Source organism: Rutidosis leptorrhynchoides, chromosome 9 (assembly GCF_046630445.1).
Source record: "Rutidosis leptorrhynchoides isolate AG116_Rl617_1_P2 chromosome 9, CSIRO_AGI_Rlap_v1, whole genome shotgun sequence".
Lineage (NCBI taxonomy): Eukaryota > Viridiplantae > Streptophyta > Magnoliopsida > Asterales > Asteraceae > Rutidosis > Rutidosis leptorrhynchoides.
Window position 1 is genome coordinate 355,343,617 of NC_092341.1, and position 15,676 is coordinate 355,359,292.

At 33.1% G+C, this 15,676-nt stretch overlaps 1 protein-coding gene across 1 annotated transcript; it reads left to right on the forward strand.

Moving 5' to 3' along the window:
* The first annotated feature begins 4,884 nt into the window (after positions 1–4,884).
* Positions 4,885–6,942, forward strand: LOC139866755 (vacuolar protein sorting-associated protein 9A-like). Its single transcript, XM_071855047.1, has 2 exons — positions 4,885–5,027; positions 5,465–6,942. The coding sequence occupies exon 2, from the start codon at positions 5,503–5,505 to the stop codon at positions 6,793–6,795; it is 1,293 nt and encodes a 430-aa protein (XP_071711148.1). The 5' UTR covers positions 4,885–5,027; positions 5,465–5,502; the 3' UTR covers positions 6,796–6,942.
* The last annotated feature ends 8,734 nt before the right edge of the window (positions 6,943–15,676 follow it).

Consider the following 15,676-nt stretch of genomic DNA (forward strand, 5'->3'; position numbering starts at 1 on the left):
GACGTTTTATTGAGTTTTGCAGCTGAAGATAAATAGATTACATTGTATTTAATAAACAATGCATTAAATGTCTTTAGTTGATATGATATGTGATGAAGACTCCAAGCATAGCAAGCAATTATCATCAGTTTAGCAAATGTCCTTCAAATTATCCATGAATGACTCGTTGAAATGTTGATTTCAATTAGCAAATAAATAGCGGAAGCAATACTTAAGTACCTGAGAATAAACATGCTTTAAAGTGTCAACACGAGGTTGAGTGAGTTCATAGGTTTATCATAAATAATGATTTCAGTAATAGTGTTAGACCACAAGATTTTTGTTCAAAAGCTTGGTCTCGCAGGGACCAATTAGTAGATCTCGCAGATCCAAAAGTTATTCATAAGCTTGGTCTCGCATGGACCAATTAGTAGATCACGCATATCCAAAAGTTATTCATAAGCTTGGTCTCACATGGACTAATTAGTAGATCACGTAGATCCAAAAGTTGTTCATAAGCTTGGTCTCGCAGGGACCAATTAGTAGATCCAAAAGTTGTTCATAGTTTGCCCCAAAGACAAGTTGTGTTTATACTTATCGGTTAGGGACTTAGTCGGACATAGCCGGGTATAGCATAGTTTAAAGTTGGTACTTGTGTTTAGCGTGTAAAACAGTTATAAAAGTTGTGCATGTATTTTCAGCCCAAAAATGTAAAGAGTAAAAGGGAATCAAATAAACTCACGAAAAATCAGTTTTAGTATTTGTATTAATTTCATAAAAACAGTTATAAAAGTAGCGCATGTATTCTCAGCCCAAAAATATAGATAAAAAGGGAACTATGAAAACTCACGAAAAATCAGTTTTAGTATTTGTATTCATTTCATAAAAACATTTATAAAAGTAGCGCATGTATTCTCAGCCCAAAATATAGATAAAAAGGGAATCAAATAAACTCACCTTAAATAGCAGTTGAAGTATTCCTTGAAAGGAATGAAATGAATGGAAATAAGTGACCGGGATCTCAACCTAGAGATAGAATGTACGATTAGATGTTGTCTAATAGACATAAGTATGGTAACTATACCAATTATAATGGTTTTCTGAAAGAAATTCCATTTTCGAAAAGGTTACTATCTATGGAAAGTTTCCACTTTTAGTAAGTTTTCATGTTTAGTAAGTTAGTGTTGAATACTAGTGAGTTATTCTTAATAAGTCCACCACTTATTAAGTGTGCAAGTGACTAAGTGTTGTTCACTTAGTGAGTGTATGATTACTATAGTCGGGTTTGATATTGTGCACCATACCCAAACATCTATGCCACCGCCGAGTCACTTGAATGATCTATTTTTACCGGTTGGCCCAGGATTTCTCGACCAAAATCTAAGTTTGGCATTCGATATCCACAAGCGTCCCATAGTGGTACCAACGATCACCCTAGGCCTTAAGTAGCGTTGAGGTTCATATATAGTGCACGTTATCTTGATTATAACCTTGGTGATAATAACGATATTAATAATAATAATAATTGAAAATGGAAACATCACTCACGTATCAATATTGTGGCTCAATATTGCAAGAAAGAGTACGCAAATGTAACGGACATTACAAATGCTAGGTTGACCTCACGAACAATACCCATAACCTCCATAGCTATAACCCATACTTTCCTTAGCTCTATCCCGCTCATAAAACGCGTTTTGAAATGACCCGCTCATGACTTCGTCGTAGTATTTTATGTATAAATAATAATATGTTATAATTCAGTAGGCTTATAACTACCTTTAGTGGTTTGATTATGTTATAATTCAGTAGGCTTATAACTACCTTTAGTGGTTTGATTCTTGATTAAGAATACTAATAATGAAGTGTAAGAACAAAGACGATAATGGAGAGAAAGAAAGAAACACTTTGTAAGTGTGAGAAATGGTGCAAGTTTAATGCTTGCATTCATGAGTATTTATAGCCTAAAATTTCAATATAAAAATACATACTTTATGTACCAAAATTGACTATATGTATACTAGTTTATAATTTTATTTTTAGTCAACATAAGGATGTACTAGTTTATACTCTTTTATTTATTTTTAGTCAACATAAGGATGTATTTGTTTAGGATTCTTTTTAGTCTCATTATTATTATTATTACATTTACTACATGATAAGTATTATTTTCTTTTTACTAATTCATTACATTGAAATATATATATATATATATATATATATATATATATATATATATATATATATATATATATATTCATTTCGAAATATATATTTGAAATATTTATTTAATATTTAGTTTTTCAAAATCAATTATATTTTAAAGTTTATTTTAAAATTGTTTAAATAATAGAAATTATTATAACACGTAACGTTTTTAATTAATATATATATATATATATTTACATAAAATTGTTCGTGAATCGTCGGAATCATATAAAAGTTAGGTTTAAATTTAGTCTGAAATTTCCGGGTTGTCATACAAAGTTAATTCACCCGTTTACACTTGATGATCTGCTACCATTAAACTAATCATTAGTTTAATGTATTGTGCCTTTTGAACCTTGAGAAAGAAAACACTTTAACACTAAATGAGTAGATAAATTGCTACCTGTAGATATAATTTGCGTTAACGCCGGAATGAAGATGCAGATATTGTATGGAATGTGTCTAGCTTTTGTAATTTTTGTGAGAATGGCTTGGCACATCTGTTACTCCGTACTAGTTATTGTATCATGAGTTTGAATATGAAATAAGCGAATTCCACTGCTTTTCAAGAATAAAGACTGGTGGAGGAAAATGACAAAAAACATGAACCACTTTAACTAGTTTATCTCAAGAGTTAATTTCATGGAGCGACCCTTATAAAAATGCTCGTTTTAGATGTTGAAACATCTCGTGGACTATTCCTTCTTCCTTGCACTCATTTTCAGGAAATTAGTTATCCGTCATGCGAATCGAGGCTCTCAAGTTTTGTTTTAATTAGATAGAAAAAACAAAGATTTATTTGGTGGGGAATTTTCGTGATGGAGATTCTTAACTAGAACGATCAAACTTAATTGTTATTGTGAGCCTTGAACGCAAGGTTATGTTTTTTTTGGACCATTTCTCGAAACGGAAAGTTATGTTACTCGCATTAACTTTATATTTAGCTTTCGGATCCCTCAACTCTGGTTCGAAACATATAGAATGATGTTTTCGTATGCATATTATTGACTATTGTATACACAAGTCTAGCTGAAAAGTTATGTTATGTTGTGTCTTCGAGCAATGGATCGTTTAGCGTTTGGGTGGAGGTGTTGGATTTTTCTGTGGTTAATAGTATTATAGGTATAAACGTATTACTTAGGGACCAAGTTATATGTATGTATAGTTTGAGAACAAGTTATACTTAGAGAGCAAGTAATGAGTAAATATTGTATAGATATAGTTTCCATATTTATGTAATTTATCTTTCTGTTCAAATCTTGTATGTACTATAAATATCAATGAGATCAATCCCACAATGTGTGAAGAATTATTTTCTAATATGGTATCAGAGCTCAGGTGAGCGGTTTTACAAAGAGATCGAGTCAGGCCCCTATGTATGTGCCGCCATCGCTACAACCGTTTCACGCCTCGATGTGAGGGGGCGTGTCGGGAAGTTATCCCACATCGGCCATGGGACAAAACAATTGTATACATATAAGTCTACGGGAAAGTCCCTCTATCCTTCGCTTGAACTTGACTTGAAACCTCGTAAGCTTCTTGAGGTTGTACCTCTTATGTTCCTTAGGTTCCTTCTTCTCTGGCTTCTTAGGGTTAGGATCATCACGAATAGCAGCATGGACCTTTTTGTAAAACTCTTCGAGACTATCTGGTTCAACCACAGCCTTGATGTAGTCCGAGAATTAAGACTGGTACTTCTCTGGCTCATCTTCCATCAACATGTTCATGTATGCAGCAACGTGGCCACCATAGATGTACTTGCGGTGAACTTCAGCATCAAGGCTCTTGTCGTCCTTGCTATATCCAACAAACCTCTTCTTAAGGGTTATTTGAATAGGAAAGGTGTAATCAACGTGATGTGGGTGATGTTGATGGCACCAATATTTTGGATAAGGGTTATTTGAACCTTTCTTTTGTTAATTTTTTCGAAGTGTATTCGATTCAGTTTGGGGCTATACAAAAATCATTTGAGAAAGTAACTTCACGTGATGTGGCTGTTTGTTTTTTGCATCATGATTGTTTGTTCTCTTGTTGTCGTTTGTTTGGTTTGTTTGGCTTAGTGGGTGTTGAGTGTGCTCAGCTCTTAGGTTCGGTTGGTTTGTTTTAACTTTGCCCCAAATTTCGCTTCCTATGTTTGTATGTTCGTTGATCTTCATCATTGATTTGTTAAAGTTTTCTTATTATATAATTATTCTAAAGAAAAAAAGTTACATTAATACGAAGTACTTAAGTAATAACAATAATATAATATAATTAATGGTGATTCTCGCACACAATTTTTTAATTCATGTAGATTTTTGTTTCATAAATTACACTTATGCTCTTAAATTAATCTATGAAATTGAACTTATATTATTATTATTGTAAGTATAATTAAAAATAAAATAAATAATTAGATGAACATAATCAAAAATTGGTGTGTCAGGATACAATATTATTTGAGAGTTGATCCGTACACCACTTGTTTTTTTGCCATACACCACCAAACTACAATCTTTGACTATTTTACCCTTTCTAACTCAAGGCCCTTTTCCCTAAATTAATTATGAGAAAGGGTAAAATGGTTCAAAATTAAATTTTGGTGGTGTATGACAAAAAGTAAGTGGTGTACGTACCAGGTCCATATTATTTAGCTAACAAGCATCAAGGTGTACATAGAAAATCTTAAATCTTGTTACACGTGGCGAGACACTGGGATCTTGTTTTTTTGGTTTATGGTTTTCTTCTTCATAATCGTTCGTTAGGGTTTACACTTTACAATCTTCAATCCGAACATTGGTAATTGTTTCTCTAATCATCATCATCATCATCATCATCATCATCATCATCATCATCATCAGGTAACAACTGAAACCATTACCATATTATTATTCAACTATTTTATTTTATTCTAATAGATATAAACCACTTATGCGTATGTTACTGTTGAATCCATTAGTTAGAATGATAGATTTAGCTACATATCCGTTTCAATCGTTATCACTATATGGCTTTACAACCGAAATTAACTATCTTTTATTACTATTAATTTAGGTATTTAGGTATTAGGTATGAAATTGTGTTCAACTTATTCAGACATAAAAAATCTTGATTCAATAAGAATCTTGATTCATTAAGATCCAACTTTACTTAAATGGAAATGTGAAGTCTCAGAAGCAAAGCTAAAAATGCTAAAATTATTGTTGCTATTATACCCAGTGATGTATTTATACCAATATTATAAGTTTGATAAAAGTTCGATTCGACTATATATAAAGTGGCTGTTTGTTATTTGCAGTATGAAGAATTGATTGTTAAGTAAGGTTTCAAACAATAATGGAAAACTCCGAAGTTTCATCAACTGCAACGCGTACGTGGCATGACTTCTTGGATCGTATGCGACAACCTTCCGCAACGGATTTCGTTAGAAGCATCAAAAAGTTTATCGTCTCGTTATCAAACACTATTCCTGATCCTGAAAAGGACAGTGCATCCATACAAGAATTTTATGGCAATATGGATACTGCTTTCAGGGTACATCCTTTATGGGCGGGTCGAACAGAAGAAGAGTTAGATAGTGCCAGTGAAGGCCTCGAGAAGTACATCATGACAAAATTATACACACGGGTATTCGCTACACATCAAGATGATGTAAAAATCGATAACGAGTTTAACAAGAAATCATCTTTGGTTCAGCAATTTATTCAACCTGAGCACTTGGATATTCAACCGACATATCGAAACGAAACATCGTGGTTGCAAGCCCAGAAAGAATTACAAAACATTAACAATTATAAAGCACCACGAGACAAACTATCGTGCATTCTAAGTTTCTGTAAGGTTATTAGTAATTCGCTGTTGGATACTTCGGTTTCTGCTGGTGGGGACCCACCTGGTGCTGATGATTTTTTCCCTGTTTTAATCTATGTCACAATTAAAGCGAACCCGCCTCAATTTCACTCTAATTTGATGTATATTCAACGGTACAGAAACAAATTAAAACTAGTTGGAGAAGCAGCTTATGTTTTCACTAATATGCTCTCTGCAGAATCGTTCATTTTGAATATAGACGCGAAAGCGTTATCAATGGATGAAGCCCAGTTTGTTGAGAATATGAAATCTGCAGAAATACTCATTTCAGGTCTTGATATGCAAAGTCAAAGTGGTCAACGTCAAAATGTATCAGAGTCGAAGTTAAAAGAAGTTCCTTCAGTTTCGGATTTGGAGAATAAAGGTGCAAGTGTACTTGTATCGGAGGAAAGTGTGATTGAAAAGTTTAAAAATTTCCCGTATTTGTACTCGAAAGCTGAAGACTTGACAATAGGTGATGTAGAAGGTTTGTTAAATGGCTATAAGCAACTCGTATTTAAGTATGTTTATCTTGCTAAAGGGTTGGGAGCTCCTGTAACCCTAATTGGTGGTGGAACTACAGATTCGTTAGAAGGTAAGGGGAGTATGGAGTTCGATGGTGATGATGTGGCAGGCCAAGTTAGGGGTGAAACGGTAAATGCATCGGAAATTGATGCTGATGTACATGATGATGTAAGAGTACAAGGTGATGACAATGATGGTGCAGGAGCTTCTACTATAGAAGGAACAGTGGTTGAAGAAGAAGCTTCTCGAATATAGGAAAATGTTGAAAAATAGAAGTCTGTATTCTTATATTTTTTATATTGGTGATTAGAGTTTCATTAGTTTTGTTTATTTGATCATGTGTATCTTTTGGTGGTATTCAGCCTGTTGTCACCACTTGTTTTTGTTATTACCACTTGTTGACAGAAAAATATAGATTTTTTTTTTTTTTTTTAATATTGTATCTTCAAAAATTTAAAATTTTTGATAGTGTTGTATACTGTTGAATTATAAGCAGCTTAACTCACAATTGACATTCATTGACATGTTGGCTCAATTATCTGACCCGGTGTGATTTGCTGCAACTATGCAGCTAAACCACCAGCGTAAACGGGTCATAATGGGTCAAGCCCTCAACCTGTTGGCTCAACATAAAAGAAGTTTCATATGAGATACTTTAGCTACTTGGTAATTCAATACTGATTTTTGGTGATGATAAAAACATACTTTCTTTTCACACATCAAGATCAAACATCAAATGGTAAACAAAAGTAGATGAAATAACCATAAATATGACAACATAACATACTTCCATTCAATCAAGATATATGTCATGTGAGACTCCACAACTTTTTAAAACCGTTACATTGTTTTGTCTCGATCACAAACATAAAAACGAAAAACATACCAGTATAACAAAGTATAAGTTAAAACGGAATCACGAAACCGAGTATTACTTACTACACATCTTTTCAGCCAACGGGGTTCTCCCACAATGTGTGTTATGTTCAGTAGTTACAGAAAGATTAGTTTGACTGGGCTTAACGCGACTTAGTTGACCTTTGACCTCAGTCAAATCCTTGTCGAGATTGAGGACCTCCAAGTGTCTGCTTAAACCGTTGACTGAATCTTCAAAACTAAACACATTCTCCTTTTGACCGTCCAATTGATCACGCTCATCTTGCATTTTCTTGATGTCAATCACGTGAAATGAACCAGTCACGTCTTTCAGCTTCTTTTGTTCCATGTTCATCCTGTTTTTCGAAACTTCTCTCGGTATTCGCCCATCTGGGTTCAACTTGCTACCACCTTTTTTTCCATAATCTTCCCTACTTTGAGTTTTTCTTACTTTTATGCAATTTTCAGCAGAAAGCGAAGGAGAAAGATTAGATGACTGTAATTTGAGTAATCTGTTTTCGTTAGACAAAGGACTCCTTCCCCCATTGCAGTCTTGCATACTTCCTGGATCCTGTTAGAAAAAAGGGTAGATGATAAGTACTAATAAGTTACTCTAGTGTGTGTGTGTGTGTGTGTGTGTGTGTGTGTGTGTGTGTGTGTGTGTGTGTGTGTGATCTAAAGAAACTAGAAATGAATCAATTATCTCATCAAAGTTCACTTTTGTATTGGTTCTTTTGTTTGGGTTGTATTGACCCGAATTTTTTTGCCCAAAAAAATGTATAAATATGATGTCAAATATGATTACAAAACATATACTACTTCAATGATGATAGATCTGCGAGATTTTTACTAATGATACACATTCAAGCTATGTTTTTGTTCATTTGAATAGTTAAGAGATTAAACATAACCCAAATCGACCCATTCATAAGTAAAAGGGAAAAAATTGCCACTAAATGTTACTGACATAAAATAAAAACTGAAAGAAACTAGAATAGGATCAATAACCTCATCAAAGAATCCAATTTTTGGAGATGGCATTCGAAGACCTGAAGGTTTAATCTTTCTCTTGGGCCCACCAAAAGGTGGGGTAGTTCCTAATGAAGATCTTGTGACATTATTACTAGCGAACTTTTTGTGCTCACAACTTTGACTCTGAAAAGGTGATGCTGGTAAAACTTCTGATAACCATCCGTCAATAGAGCTAGCAGAAGACGTACTAGAAGAACATGTAGACGATAATGGAAAATGAACCGAAGAAGGTGAGTTACACAGTTTCGTGTTTCTGGAACTGATTTTTCTTCTAATAATAGACTTCGATATGTTCTTAGAAGACGAAGCGCTAGAAGATGGTGCGTTTATTTTATGAACTTTTGATTCTTTATCATTTTTAGGAGAAGGAAAAGAATTTGGTTTCGGAAGACCAGATAAGTCTCCCCATCGAGACCTCTTGGATGAAGTAGTATCTGATGCTGCATAAAATAGAATAAAGTTGGTATATAAAAGTTGTATACTAAAAACGCACATATACAATATCATAATTCATAACGTTCAAATCATTTCAAAATCATACCTGTTCCAGCCTTTCTGGTTTTATTTTCCATTTTTACACTATCTGATCCTTCAACAGCAGTCTTTCTAGAGGAACTGAGTTTTGGTCCTAGTAGATTGAGGCTGTGGCTAATTGGGGATCGAATTGATTTCACCTTAGAGATTAAAGATGGAAATGTTTCATTATTTACTTTTATAAGAAATAAGAAAAGGGAGAAATGCAAACAATTGAATTGTAGCCAATGTTGAATATAACAATGACAAAGTGTGAAATGTGTACTCACCTTGTTTTGAGAAGAAGTTACTTTTCTGCATGCTGAGAATAATTACAATTTCAAGATCAGTTCCATAAAGAAGATAGACAACAGGGTGATTAACTGATAAATCATGTTTGATACCATGTTACAAGGGGTGGCAATGAGTAACCGGATTATTATTTAGTAAGGGTCAACCAGGGTCCGGTTGGTTTGACCCAAAACACTTTTGTCCAAAAAATAGGCCCTTTAATAAAATCACTAGGGTCAGATGATTGCAAAATTCAGATTATTTCAACAATAATTATACACATTTCCCTTTTAGCTAGATTTTTGGTATATATTTGTGAACCATTAGAGATAAAATATAACCTTCATCAGCCAATTCATATGTTAAGGGGTTTAAAATTGACACCTCTATGGGGTAAGAATACAACGATCATGACAGCTGGAGATAGTTCATTTAAAAAGTCTCTTAATAATCTTTTGCTCATAAGCATAGATGCATGTATGTAAATACGTGGTCGTTATCTTTCATACTTACAGAGTACATTCGCTTGGGCACTTGATGGTCCAACAATGTTGGTTGCAACTTTTGATCTTTTACTGTGCTTAACATCTTTGAAAAGATCCCCTTCTAAAGTCTCTAAACGAATGGCACCACTATTTGCCGTTTTCAGATTTTGACCAGTACGTCGACCAGTTCTAGAGAACGGTTGATCGGGTTCAGCTTCCTTGAAGCCTTTATTAACTATTAACAATTCTTCAGAATTCAACACACCTGCATTGTCAAAAATTTTATTTATAAATATGCCTCTTATTTCTTATATGAGTCATTTAAAAGAGCAGTCCCTTATACTAAACAATAGATGCATATTCCTTTTCTACAAGAACAGATATAAATAAGGCACCTGCACTATCGAAGAAGGCACTATCCCAAGCTAAGCTTTTACGCAAGAAACTTGGTCTTCTAGGCTCCGCTAATTCAGTTTGAACATGTGAACTCTCACCTTTAAACTGTTTGTTATGCTCAAACTCATTCACATTGTCAAATGTTACTGCAAAACAAGTTTCTTCGTAAAACATACGTAATCAAAAGATGGTAGGACTTCAGATGAAAAAAAAAAAAAAAAAAAAATACTAAAGTAGTCTAATCGTTCGTTTGCATTTATAATTTCAAATCTGAAATCAATCCTAGAGAAAACAATAGTGTTAGATAAAGTCACTGAATTTATTTTTCTTTTTGTGTTCTTTAACATGATTCAATAAACTTGAGTGTTCATCCACAAATTCTGCCCAAACTTTTTAAAAAATTTCTATTGATTGTTATAAGCTTGAAGTGGACACATAACACATATGCTTATAAATCATCCTCTGAGAGACTGAGACGTTATACATACAAATTTTTTATACTGACATTATACATGGACATATACATTGACATATAACTATGCGTATAACAATCAGTCATCTCGAATTCAATAAAAACTGATGCAAAAGGTATTAAAAATAAAAAGTGTAAATCAACATAATGTGTAAAATTCACGCGCCAAACACAAACTCACAATCAGAAAAAGTGATTAAAGAGACGATAATCTGTACCTGAAAGACGAAAGTCTTCTAGCGAATCGCGAAAAGGAAACGCGATCAAGTAATCATCTTCTTCCGTGAAATCTATGAGTTGTAGATTATAATCTACAATTCGATCAGTCTCGCCTGTCATTTGTTTCCTAAATCACTCGATTCAATTCGAATTGTATTTGCAGAACATCAACAAACTGAAATTTAAAAATTGTTGAATTCAAAATGAATTAATGAAAGAATAATTGATTATTGACTGTTATGACTATTAAAGAAAGAATTAATATTAATTTATTACTATAACAATAAAATTTATTTATTGCTGAAGATTTTAACAGAATTTTGGACAAATTTCCGAGCAGGTAAGGAAACAGGGGAGTAAAAACAATCAGCTGTTTGCTCTTTTCTATACTGATGATTGGGCCAGTTGTCAAAAAATTGGCCCGCTATCTTTTCTGGACCGTTGATATCCGAGGGTTTACAATATGGAAACTAGTCCCTGTTATAGGTGATCATTAAAATCAGACGCTCCTGTATTATAAAATAAAAAAAGGCGGTAAAATGTTACTCTCTATCACTTTTCTTGGTCAACTAATAATAACTTTACTTTATATTTGAATATTTATATTTATAATTTTATACTCGGTCACCGTTTCATCCCCGCCTCATCATAAATGTCCACATTATTGCAAAAGGTTTGGACTGGCGGAGAAACCTTAACCCCGTGTGCCTTTGGCACCCATACCGCCCACCCCGTAAGGGCTAAGTATGTCTTGTAAAATACCTCTCCCTAATACCCACAAGGAACTTGCAGGCTGAGGAATCGAACCTGCACCCATTTATTGCATTAGGGCATATTCCTGTGAGCCCAGGGATCATTAGCAACGGGTACCAACTGAGCTACTGCTCGTTGGTTTTTTTAATAAGTAAATATGTCCACATTATTACTTTAAGATGGCATTCACTTTTTATTTAAACCAATCAAAATAGTATATATTAGAAATAGAAGATTTCTGATTATTGAAAAATGTAGTTGGTGAAATTTCGTTCAACTCCGTATAAGAAATAATTGTAAACTCGTAATGGGACGGAGTGAGTAGTATATGAATATTGAACAAGTTGCTTTTAATATGAGTTTTTACCAAATTCATATCGTATACATTCAACTTTCAGATCTCCTATTGTATGCATTCAACTTGTTAAGTTGTACTATTGTACGCATTAAGTAACTTGTAAATCAGGTTAATATGTATAATGTTGGTGCATATTTATAATCCCTAGTTATATGTAACTTTATGTTTACATTGAATCATGTAATAACAATTAACATTGTAATTGTGACTATTGAACTTATATGAATGTGCGTTAACGTTTTATATCAATAGTTAAACTGTCCACACAGTCGACCGACTGAGTTAAGCCGTATACTTTCGTTCCAGTCGTTCCCTACACCCAATACCCACCGAATAACACTGTTAGGAGTCGTTCTAATCTAGTTCTTGGCCTAGGTTTGATTCATTAGACCTCAATACGACCCGTTATTCGATTGATCCTCGCTTTTAGTGTTTTCCTCTATTAGGTCGAGTCACAAATGATTCTAAGACCCTTATTAATTCATCTACAAATTAAAATTAGAGCCGGAGTCTCTGAATCATTCGTATTCAATCAATTTTTGGTGTTAAAAGTGTGGGTTTTTTGGTTAAAAAGTGTTTTGTGTCAAATATTCTCGTTTTCACGTTATAGTATATGTTTTTTGTGTTTAATCGTGTTCTGAGTAAGTTATTTTAAGTCTCTAGCGTTTTTGTTCAATTGGTTTAGCCAAAAATAAGTGTCTAAATCGAGTTTTTTTCTCAAAAAGCCTAGTTTTCGACCTGCTACTGTCAAGAACACACCCGACCGTGTGAGTCCACTCAAGCGACCGATTGAGTAGAAAAACCTAGTCGTCTGTCACTTAGCCGACCGTGTGAGTTTTTCCTTAGCAGTTTGAGTTCCAATAGTCACTCGACCGTGTGAGTAGACAACCGACCGTTTGAGTATACACAACCGACCGAGGGAGTTAGACACTCGACCGAGGGAGTTTTAATACCAAACTGACTCATATTAACGATGTGCTGGCCGTTTGACTTTTGAGACACACGACCGATTGAGACTCAACCGACCAATTGACTTAGACACCCGACCGACTGTCTTTTAAAACTGTTTCATTTAAAAGCTAATTTGAACTTACAAGATGACTGAACAAACTCCATTTGTTACTTCTGATTGTGCAACGGTGATAACACCTGGTATTAAGAAAATACTGTTATATGAGAATGAGTCTGGTACTTCTATCAAAGTACCAAAACTTGAGAGTTTGAAAGATTTTATGGATTAGAAGAGTCGGTTTATGATCTACATGAATGGACTAAATTTAAACTTATATGAACTGATTGAGACTGAGTATGATTGGCCAGTAGGCTCAGATAATGAAAGGAAAGAAACATTTGCCTTTACTACTGCTAAAAGAGAACAATACATCCTAGAGTGCATATGTTATGCCCAACTCACTAAGGGTTTGTCCAAAGGATTTATCATCAATTTCGCAGTAACAAGACATCTCATACTCTTTGGCTTGTGTGACAACCCGGAAATTTCCGACCAAATTTAAACTTGATCTTTATATGTTTCCGACACGATAAGCAAAGTCTGTAATGTTGAAATCTCAAAAACTTTGAACTGTGTTCATGTATTCATTTACCCATCGACTACTCTTGACGATTCACGAACAATTATGTGTAAAACGACCCGGATTTTTCCGTTAATATATATGAGATTAATATTTACACAATTAAATGTTTCCAACATGTTAAGCAATCAAACTTGTTAAGACTTGATTAATTGAAACGGAATTTATGTAAACGTTTGACCACCCTTTTATTCTTACGATTCACGAACGTCATAACTTGTATTAATTATATATATTTGTATATATATATATATATATATATATATATATATATATATATATATATATATATATATATAGATTTAACTTGAAAATATGATAACTAAATATCTCATTAAGTATATTAACAAAGTATTATATATATATATTTATACTACTAATTTAAAGAGTTTTTGAACAATATATATGTTACTATTTAAACGACGTAATTAACTTATGTTAAAATGTATTTATATATAAAGTATTACGAGTGTAAATACATCCTTACATGTATTAAATACACTTTATAATATACCAATACATATAAAGGATAGCTATACTCGTATTTTCGTTCAATTTCCTCAAGAATTCTACTCGCATTCATGCGGTATTTTTACCCGTATTATACACAGCTTCTAGAAGTATTTACTATTGGTATATACCAATAGAAATCTGCAATTATTTGTGTAATATGTCATCCATGACCTAATCAATTTAATATGTCATCCATCACTTAATACATTTTAACTTATCTTAGATATTTTCACTAAAAACCAAATTTTCAAGCCTATAAATAAGCACCATTTCTAACTCATTTTTACACATTCATTTTTCAAATTTTACTTCCAATTTTCACACACACTTGCAAGAACTCTCTCAAGTTTTGTTCTACTACTTCTTTCCAGCAACTTTACATTCTAAACTTGAGGTAAAAACTCTACTTCAACTCTTGTTTAATTCATATGTTTATAGCTATCTATATAAGAGTTTTTAAACTAGAACATAGTTTAGTTGATTCTAAACTTGTTTGAAGAACTAATCTAATCTTTCTAACTTAACTCTAATAACACTTACTTATATGTATTATGATGTTATATTAAGTTAATATAAGAACTTATAACTTGTACACATGAAGAACACCTTGAAACTTAACATATATCGTTTAATCTCCATTCGGTAAAAAGCGGATGTTTTGGGTTGGGAATTAAAAACCGATCTTAGACTTTGAGTTCAAGGCTAAAACTTTGGAAATATGTTAATATATGTAAATAAGACTTCCAGTATTTTTTTCATGATTTTAGACAATGTGGAAGTATTTTATCAAAAATCATATATTGGGTGGGTGCCGGGATTCTTCCAAATCTGTCCACTGTCACAAAAAGAGGGTAAAACTCTGAATATTAATACATGGGCTGAACTTTTCGAATTGTTTTTGAAAAATTAACTTCTTAAGGAATCCATAGCAATTTGATTCACTTTAAACGGAGTTGTAATGAATATTTGGCGAGCAAAACAAAATCTGCTAAAATTAACGTTGTATGGACGAAATTTATATTGTAAAAACTATATTAACCATATCCTTGCTAACTTTTCTTATATCCTATATATATTTGGACATGTTATCATTAGTATAAAAAAATATTATAATCTTAGTTAATTCCGAGATTGTATATTGTAACGACCCGACTTTTTCGACTTGTTTTTGTGCCTTGTGATTTTTGCAAAACTACGTATTTGTGCGTACTGTGCTAATTTATACTCCAGAATATTTATACACATGGCTTACTTTCATTTATATGTTAAAACGTGCCTTTAAGTACGTAGGATACTTAACTTGATCACCGGAAGCCTTTATGACCGTTAGTGTCACTTGACGTTATGAACAAACTGCGTACTGCGTACACGTTTAACTTTTGTCATAATCGGAATATTATGACTATGAAATCTTAATTATTATTTTATAATAATAATTACTTGGGTTTTTAGATGCTTAATTACGCGTAGTAATTTACTTATGCTTACTAGTTAGTCTTGTTGGACTTTCTACCTTGTTGAGCCTTAGCCTACCCTACACTAGTTAGTGGACTATTTAATTAGCCCAATTATTAATAGCTAGTAACCTATTAATATGTAAGATAAATGCCCATTTATTAGAGGGAACATACTAGCA

What these genes read in the sequence shown, in the direction of transcription:
- LOC139866755 (XM_071855047.1), top strand. Translation starts at nt 5,503, where the DNA reads ATGGAAAACTCCGAAGTTTCATCAACTGCAACGCGTACGTGGCATGAC.